Source organism: Beta vulgaris, chromosome 8, assembly GCF_026745355.1.
Source record: "Beta vulgaris subsp. vulgaris cultivar EL10 chromosome 8, EL10.2, whole genome shotgun sequence".
NCBI lineage: Eukaryota > Viridiplantae > Streptophyta > Magnoliopsida > Caryophyllales > Amaranthaceae > Beta > Beta vulgaris.
This window is the reverse complement of record NC_079209.1, coordinates 11,889,344-11,898,874: the sequence shown is the minus strand read 5'-3', so window position 1 is coordinate 11,898,874 and position 9,531 is coordinate 11,889,344. Positions and strand designations below refer to the sequence as shown.

General features: G+C 36.1%; 1 protein-coding gene across 1 annotated transcript; it reads left to right on the top strand.

Annotated features, from left to right (window-relative positions):
• The first annotated feature begins 4,359 nt into the window (after window positions 1–4,359).
• LOC104882872 (uncharacterized) lies at window positions 4,360–5,824 on the top strand. The gene is made up of 3 exons (XM_010667288.2): window positions 4,360–4,772; window positions 4,868–5,080; window positions 5,176–5,824. Exons 1-3 carry the CDS (start codon window positions 4,360–4,362, stop codon window positions 5,822–5,824), a joined length of 1,275 nt encoding a protein of 424 aa, XP_010665590.2.
• Window positions 5,825–9,531: the final 3,707 nt, after the last annotated feature.

Genomic DNA, 9,531 nt, shown 5'->3' with positions numbered 1-9,531 from the left:
TTCGTAAGTTATCTTTACCATTGTTGTGTACAAAACATCTACATATTCAAAGACTCGAAAGTAATAAGAGATGTTGGGTTTTCTTCCTTTGAGAAGTTCATAAGGGGTTTTCAAGGTAATAGGTCTCAACATGACCCTATTGATGATGTAGTAAGCTGTGTTTACTGCCTCTACCCCAACATTCTTTGAAAGATTGCTAGCTATAAGCATTGTTCTAGCAATGTCCTCTAGAGTTTGATTTTTTCTCTCCACCATACCATTCTGTTATGGGGTCCCAAGAGCAGAGAAGTTGTGATATACTCCTTCATTGCTGCAAAAATGATCAAACTTGGAGTTTTCAAACTCCTTACCATTGTAAGATCTTAAGTGCTTCAATTTAAAACCACTCAGCCTTTGAATTCTCTTAGCAGAGGTCACAAATTTATCAAAAGTTTCATCTTTACTATAAAGAAAAACCCAAGTGTATCTTGAAAAAACATCAACTATGACTAATACATATCTCTTACGTAATCTGCTTTGGAAACGTACAGGGCCACATAAGTCCATGTGAATCAATTCAAGTGGACTTTTTGTACTTACCATTTTCTTTGTTTTGAACGAGGATCTTACTTGGTTTCCTTTCACACATGCTCCACAAACTCCATGATTTGGGACCTTGATTATAAGAAGACCAACAACTAAGTCCTTACCACTTAGCTTATGAAGCAGTGACATGCTTGCATGACCACACCTTTTTATGACAAAGTAGTGGTTCGTCTTCTATTGCACTTAGACAAGTCAGATTGTCCCTGGGAATCAGGTTCAGGTCAACAACATATTCCCTTCATAGTTCCTTCTAGTATATTGGTACCTGTATCGACATCACTAACTATACAACATTCATTAGTAAACTTCACATTGTTCCCCTTGTCACAGAATTGAGAGATACTAAGTAAATTATGTTTCAAATCCTCAACCAAGAATACATTACCTATGGAATGTGACTTTGATTTCCCAACCATACCTACGACTACTATGTTACCTGTAAGATTGTCTCCAAAAATTATAATTCCTCCTTCATAGATTGAAAGTGAGAGAAATTTAGCTTTGTTTCCTGTCATGTGCTTAGAACAACCGCTATCGAGGTACCATAGGTTGTTCTCCCTCACTTTAGTCTGTACCCAAAATAATTAGTCAGTGGTAGGAACCCAGTCAGACAAGGGTTCCTCTGTCGGGCTTGAGTTCCTTCTAATCTTTCATACTTGCTTAACAAAGCGAGTGTTTCTTTCAATATGTTCTTCCCTGGTGGAACAATCAGATACTAAGTGTCCATTGTTCCCTCAGTAAGAGCATATTCTATGACTTGGTTGATCAACATACTTCTTCTTTTTGTTTTTCTTCTTATGATTCAAACATAGTCCATTTCTTCCTTCATTTTTATAATTTTGTATCCAACTAAAAGGATCCAGAAGTCAGGTTCTGGAAGGTTCCAATCTTCCTTTAAGTATCAGGTTTTCATTTAAAATAGATTCATAGTCAGATTTCAACTTTTCGAAATCAGTTCTGGTACTTCTAGGGGAACCGGTTCCTTCAGGAACGACTAGTTTCAATTCTGCCAATTCCCTATTCAAGAAGTAGTTTTTATTTTTAACCTTTTCATATGCATCTTGAATACATCGCTTCTTATCAAACATTTCAAAGAACCGTTCCTCAATACTTGAGTTTAAAGTTTTAAACCAGTTTGAATGTTCTTTAGTAATTCCCAAGGCATTCTTTATATTCTCTTTTCTAATTCAGATTGCATTGTAGTCATCTAATGTTTCTAAAAGCAATTTAATAAGTTAGTTCTTTTTAAGTTCTGATAACTCTTCTTCAATAATATTAAAATATACCTTGGTGTTTGGCAATTCCTCCTCATCATCTGTCTTTGCCATAAGATCTTTATGAGCTGTTTCTTCTACAGGCTTTTCCTGCTCCTCGTTGGAGTCAGATTCGCCCAGGCTGCAACCATGGCCCTTCTCATATTAGTTTTTGAGAAAGGCTTTTGCAGTTCCTTGCCTTTCTCCTTGTATTTTCCTTTTCCTCGTTGTTTTCCCATAGTGGACACTCCTTAATAAATTGACCAGGACTTCCACATTTATGACAGCTCAACTTTGAGGGTTTTTTAGCACTCTTCCCTTTGTAGTTATTGTTAAAGAACTTCCTAAATTTTTTCACGATCAATGCAGCTCCCTCATCATCAGTTTTTGAATCATCTTGTTCCTCAAACTTGAGAGCCAGAGCTTTAGGCCTGCTAGGATCATCATCATGAGTTCCTAGGTACAACTCATGAGTCATCAAGGAACCTGCCAGTTGCTCTACATTGAAAGTAGCGATATTCTTAGTCTCTAACAAAGCTGTTATTTTGGCGAGTTAAGCATATATTAAGGGACTGAAGTTTGTTTTTTCTTTTCACCTTTAAGGGACTATTCTTTTTTTCTTCACCTTTTAGGACATGAGCTAAACTTTATGAGTAAAATATAACTAGGGTTAATATGTGGGGCCCATGTAACTATTATCCTGCTCCCAAATACCAAAATGACGACGCTTTATTTTTTTTCCTTCTCCTTGATTTCATTCCCGCGTTCCAATCTACCTCTTTCCTATTCCTCTGTTATACTCTCAACTCTCAAGCGACATTGTCAGAGCAAGCTAACTGTCAAAGCTTAAAAGCTCCATCAATGCTTCGATTTTTTTTTTTTTTGCATCTAATTAAGGTATGGTTTTGTTTCATCTTTAAGTTGTTATTTTTCATGAAATTCAATTGATTTCTTCTATGGGTAAAACTTGCGGTTTATTGTTCTATGTTGAACTGAAATTTTGAAATTTTCACATATTTTAGTCCAAATTTGTGTTTTTTTTATGTTGTATATATTGTTGTTCGCTTTGGGATTTGGATGTTAATTATGCATTGTTGTTAATTTGGGGATGAATATTAGGGTTTGATCATGCGATTATTGATGTAAAATAAAAGAGCAAGGAGCCAATATTGTTTATTTTAGACAATAAACACGTTTAAATTAAGGTTCTCCACTCACCGAATTGTCAAAGCATAATCAGGGTGAAGATGGTCTTTTAAATTAAGCTTAAAACTGTGCCTTCATCAATTGATCATGAAGATAGTCTTTTATTGCAACTCATTTTCTTCACTCCATCGCTTGAGTAAATGCATATCTTTCTTACCATCTTGCAAAACTCATGTCATGGATCATCGCCTGTAGGTTTGTGTTTGAAGGTCTTGTATTCTTTTTGTTATTAATAAGTAGCCAATATTGTTATAAATAAGATTTTAAACTGTAGGTTTGTATTTGAAGGTCTTATATTCTTTTTGTTATCTTTCAAATTATGTACTTATATTTGATTATGTATGTAAGTGAGTTTATATTCATGTTGATGCACTTAATTTTATATATTTTGAATTCTATTTTGCACAATTTCCTTATTGTGATATCCTCACCACTAATTTGCTTGCAGATATGGATATTCCCATGAGTATAATATTACACCATGGGGGAAAGTGGACAGATAAGTTTGGATTGATATATAAAGGTGGCTTTGTAAAGGTCGTTAATGATCTTCCTTCTGACTTTGATCCTTTGTATTTGAAAGCTATGATTGATTCTTGGGTTATAATGACATCGTGATGCTCCATTATTGTGACCCTCTAAATAATCTCGATTGTCGAGTTAGGATGGTAGGTTATGATGATGATACATTTGGGAATTTCTTGAGTTGCTTAACCAACTGTAGGATGTTAGATGCTTTCACGGAACATGAGCATGAGGAAAACATTCTTAAATACAAGCATGTATCCTTTGGCGAGGTTAGTTGTATGTTAGAAAGGGACGTTGAAATTCTTTCTGCTGGAGATGAAATTCAAGACTTGACTGTGGAGCAAGAAAGTAATGATGTAGAACTAGAAGATAGTGATCAAGAAGGGGAGGTGTTAGATATGGGATTGAGGTAAATGATGTCATAGACTACGATGAGGATGGTTCTGATAATGAAGATGATGAAGTCAGAGAGGCTAGGGAGAGAACAAAATGTGAGAAAAGAAGAGATAGCATACCAAGAAGAGTTAGAAAGTTTGAACAGGTTAGTAGAAAGGAAGGGAAAATCAATTGATAATTTGGGGAGTGACTATGAGGATGACTCTTCTGACTTTGAAAGTCCTCCTACATCAGAGGATGAGGATGATTGTGGGCATTTGCTGGCCAACTACAATAACAAAAAATCACATAAAAGGGGTCATGCTAAGGGCTTAATTGTTGGCTTGATACAAAAAGAATGCCCTTTTTTTTGGGCCAACAATTTGAAGATGCAAATGAATTCAGAAAAACAATGACAAATTATTGTCTCTCAATTGGAAGGGATGTGGACTACACCAAGAATGATGCAAAGAGACTTGGGGCAAAGTGTGCAGGAAAAAAGTGTCCATTCTACATATGGATTTCTCTTGTTAAAGGCAAAGGTCATCTAGTTGTAAAGACTCTTGTGCCTCAACATATTTGCAGAAGGCTATCAAGAGTTAAAAAGATCAGAGCATCTTGGATAGCAAGCACATACCACTCTAAATTCAAAGTGAATCCGTATATGAAATGTCAAGAAATAGTAGAAACTATATGGTCTGTATGGGGAATCAAAGCATCATTGTGGCTAGCTCTCAAGGCAAGGAGACAAGCTCAAAATTTAATACTTGGTGAGTATAAGGAGCAATATGGTCTGCTTCACAGATATGCTGCAGAGATCAAAAGGTCTAATCCAAATAACACAATCAAATTCAGCATGAATGGTGGTGTGTTTCAAAGACTATACTTGTGTTTTGATGCACTTAAGAGGGGATTTTTAGCGGTTGTCGACCTTTCTTTGGCATAGATGGATGTTTTCTAAAAGGGCCATTTGGTGACCAACTACTAGTAGCTGTTGGAAGGGATGGAAACAATCAGATGTTCCCAATAGCATGGGCTTGTGTGGAAGTTGAGGATACTGATACTTGGAGTTGGTTCTTTCAACTTTTAGCTGATGGCCTTGGCACATCTGATGGGCGGGGATATACAATCATGTCTGATCAGCAAAAAGGCTTTTGAAGGCAGTGTCACTCATTTGGCCAAGGGCAGAAACAAGATGTTGTGCAAGACACGTTTATTGCAATTTTAGGCAAGTATTTGGAGGTGGTTTACAATACAGAAGGGCCTTTTGGAAGGTTGCAAAAAGCACTACTGAAAATGAGTTTGAGGCAAACATGAAGCTCTTTGCAAACATATCAATCTCAACAGAGAAGGATTTGAGGAAGAGAAACCACAGGAAATGGGTAAGGGCTTTCTTCACAACCATACCCCATTGTGATAGTATAGATAATAATATGAATGAAGTGTTTAATGCTTATATTTTGTCATCAAGGCACAAACCAATAATTACAATGCTAGAGGACATTAGAGAAGGTTTAATGGAGAGATTACATGTTAAGAGAGATTATATATTGAAGAAAGACATTGAAATTTATCCTAGAATTCAAGCTAAGTTAGAAAAATATAAGTTAGATGCTAGGGGTTGGGGTGCATTCTGGGATGGCCACTTTTCATATGGTGTGAGAGAAGGAGCAACACAGACTAGGTATGTGGTGAATTTGCTGGACAAAACATGTAGTTGTAATGCATGGCAAATTAGTGGTGTGCCTTGCCACCATGGTGTTGCTGCAATATGGAAGGCACATGAACTTCCTGAGCATTACGTATCAGCCTATTTTAGTAAGCAATATTACCTAAAAGCTTCATGTTACCCACCAATTGAAGCACCTTCATTTTAGAAAATCCACAATAGACCCACTGTAAAGAGAAAGCCATCTCTAGGGGAGGTTGATGGTTGTAAGCTGTCAAGGAAAGGTCAAATAAACAAATGCAGCAATTGTGGGGAGGTGGGGCACAACAAAAGAAAATGTGTTGCCCCGTCAAAGCAACCAGGTTGCATAAAAGTTCTCAAGAAACCAATAACAACACCCAGGAAGAAAAAGAAGCAAAAGAATTGTGTCTCAACAACACTAGTGAAGCCTTCAACACAACAAACTCAATGCTCAATTGCTCCACACAACAAAGGTGTTGGAGTGTACACTTATCCAAGTGGTTTTCAGTGGCAAGCAGAGGTTAGATTTCATTAAGAAAATGTTCACATAATTGTTTAATTGCAAATCATTAGTAATACAAGCTTTTCAACGTGATTTTTCTACTGCACAGTTCATCAATATCGTTGGGAGTCAGTCAACCAAAGCATCAAACTCAACACAATTGGATCAAATGGGTTAATTATACAAGAGACAAACACAATTGTTCTATATTGACTAAGGCAAGGTAAGTAAGTATAATCCTAGCATAATTAGTAATATTCTAATTACTTGAACATGAAAACAAAAATTGATATTAGAATTACTAATGATAAGAAAAATATGCATTTCTTCAACTTATGCTTCAATTCATGTTTCAACTCCTCCACTTCATGTTTTAATACTTGTTCGTTATCATGGTGTGCAACTTAACCACATTTTTTTATTTAAATTAAACAGGATGGAAGATAGAAGATGGAAAAAGATAATTTGAAATAAGTAGAGCTTGAGTAGAAGAACTTTTTGTTGAAAGAGAGATGTTATAAACTCTGTTTATGTTTAAAGAGCTTTTATAATGACCTTACATCAAGCTCTCTGCTTCAAACTGTTGTTTTTGACTTGCAATTTATTTTTCTTTTTTTTACTGTACTTCAAATGCTTAGGTGGGTTATATAGTAGTTAAGTTGCCGGAAAACTAATCACAAGTCCTAAAAGGTGAAGAAAAAAAGAATAGTCCCTTAAAGGTGAAAAAAAGCAAACTTTAGTCCCTTCATATATGCTTAACTCTTACTTTGGCTATCCATTTGACAACTTGTGGAAGACTCCTTAGAACCTTTCGAACCTGTTCCTCTGGAGTGATAGACTTTCCTAGAGAGTCAAGTTCATTGATAATGTTGGAGAATCTTGTGAGTATATCATGAACTGACTCTTTAGGTTTCATCTGGAACAACTCATATTTGTGCATGAGCATGTCTATATTTGATCATTCGACTTCGCTTATTCCTTCGTGTGTCACTTGGAGAAGTTCCCATATTTGATTGACAGTCTTACATCCCATGTTTCTGTTGTGTTCGTGGGGACCAAGTCCACAGTGGAGAATCTTCTTGGCTAGGTTGTTCATCTCCATTTTGTCGAAGTCATCTTCATCATATTTTGAGAGAGGTTTAGGAACCGACTCGCCTTTTTCATTCTTCTCAGTAACTTCAAAGTCACCTATTTCAATGACTCTCCGTACTTGATAATTTTCAGCCTTAATGAAGATTTCGATACGATTCTTCCAATATGGATAATGCTTGCCATTGAACATGGGTGAGCATAAACTTCGTCTATGATAGCAGTTGTTAGTTTAGTATAAACATTAGATCAACTACAAGAGGAGGGGGGGGGGGGTTGAATTGTAATTGTTGAGATTTTTAAACTTTTTGCGGATAATAAAAACTTGAAAGCTAATAAAGATAATAGATAGTAAAGGAGAACACAAGAAGTTACTTTTAACAAGGTTCTCTTCCACACTTCTTTAGGAAGAAACCTTACCCTTTTATTTATAATAGTTATTACAACTTATTATAAATGAAGCTCTCCCACTAATTCCATGTACATTCAACCATTACTCGATAAAAACAATGTGGAGCTAGTTGTTGAGGCAGATTGTTTGGTAGTTAGTTAGATCTCCTACACTAGTGGAAAAATGAAGAAGGGTTGCGCTGAAAAAGGCCTGTAGGGCTGCACTTTTTGACAGCAACCCTTTCAATAGCAGCCCTTCACTTTTTAAGTAGGGCTGCGCTAGATAAGCGCAGCCCTTCACAAGGAAGGGCTGCGCTTTTTAGGTAAAAGCGCAGCCCTTCCTACCAAAAAAAAAAAAAAAGTTTTTTCGACATTTTCTTACTATTAATCTCACATTTTCTGAATTTTAACATTTGCATTAAACTTTAAAGTAAACCATCCAAATCCAGAAGAGAAGAAATTACAGAAGAGAAGAAATTACAGATCTACAATGCAACTAAACCCAAATATACATAAGAGAAGAAATTATAGATCTACAAGGCAACTAAACCCAAAACAAAAAAAAAAGAACGAAATGAAAAGGAACAAAAACTAATATACAGAAGAGAAGAAATTATAGATCTGAAAATACAAGAACATTAATCAAAACAAAGATTAAGAAATTATAGATCTGAAAATACAAGAACTACCTCCAAACATTAACCTAATAATATTTAAATACATAAAACAAAACCCTAATACATAATTAAGAAAAAAAAATCGGAAAAACTTAAAATGCCTATTTGGTGCCTTAAACGAACTCGGATGGCTTAAAAAGCCTAAACGTCACGACTTAGCGGTGAGTTTGACTCGTTGGCCCGTTCCGCTTCCGAAAAGGTATCACAATAGGTAATCGGACTCCGTCGGCATGATTCGTGCAAATCATTTCATGCTTTTGTCGCAACTTTTCGGGGAGTTTTTGAGAGAGAAGAGAGGAGGAGGAAAGGGAGGAGGGACGTGAGAGAAGGAGGAAAGGGAGGAGGGACGTGAGAGAGGAGAGAGAACGAGGGATAATATATTTGACGAAGCCCGCTTAATATTTAAAGCGCGCGAGTTTTTTATTTCAAATTTTTTTAAGAAGGGCAACCCTTCCTTTTTATTTTGAATAAAAATGAATTCCATGATATTAGTTGGAGTATTTTTTTGTTGTTGTTCTACAGGTTGAATGATTTAAATCGTTGAAGTAACGCAATAACGAACCGGGATATAAAGAAGGAAACTGAATTCAAGATACTGTTCCTGGATTATAGGAAGACTGGAAACTGATGGGCCAGTCAGTTCCTAAAATCTAGCACTAGGGGAAAAAAAGGAAGGGTTGCGCAGGAAGGGCTGCGCTTTTCTTCAAAAGCGCAACCCTACATAGCATAAGGGCTGCGCTTTTGAAGAAAAGCGCAGCCCTTCACTTAAAAAGCGCAGCCCTACTAAGTGAAGGGCTGCGCTTTGCTTCAAAAGTGCAGCCCTTCTGCTATGTAGGGCTGCGCTTTTGAAGAAAAGCGCAGCCCTTCCTGCGCAACCCTTCCTTTTTTTTCCCCTAGTGCTAGATTTTAGGAATTGGCTGGCCCATAAGTTTCCAGTCTTCCTATAATCCAGGAACAATATCTTGAATTCAGTTTCCTTCTTTATATCCCGATTCGTTATTGCGTTACTTCAACGATTTAAATCATTCAACCTGTAGAACAACAACAAAAAAATACTCCAACTAATATCATGGAATTCATTTTTATTCAAAATAATATTCCATGTTATTAGGTTAATTCAAAGTAATTTATAACATATAACATTCGAACACATGTAATAATTGATTTAAATAACATGACTAGGTTAAATTCAAAACCATTTCTCCACAAGCTACAATTAAATAAATTAATTATAAA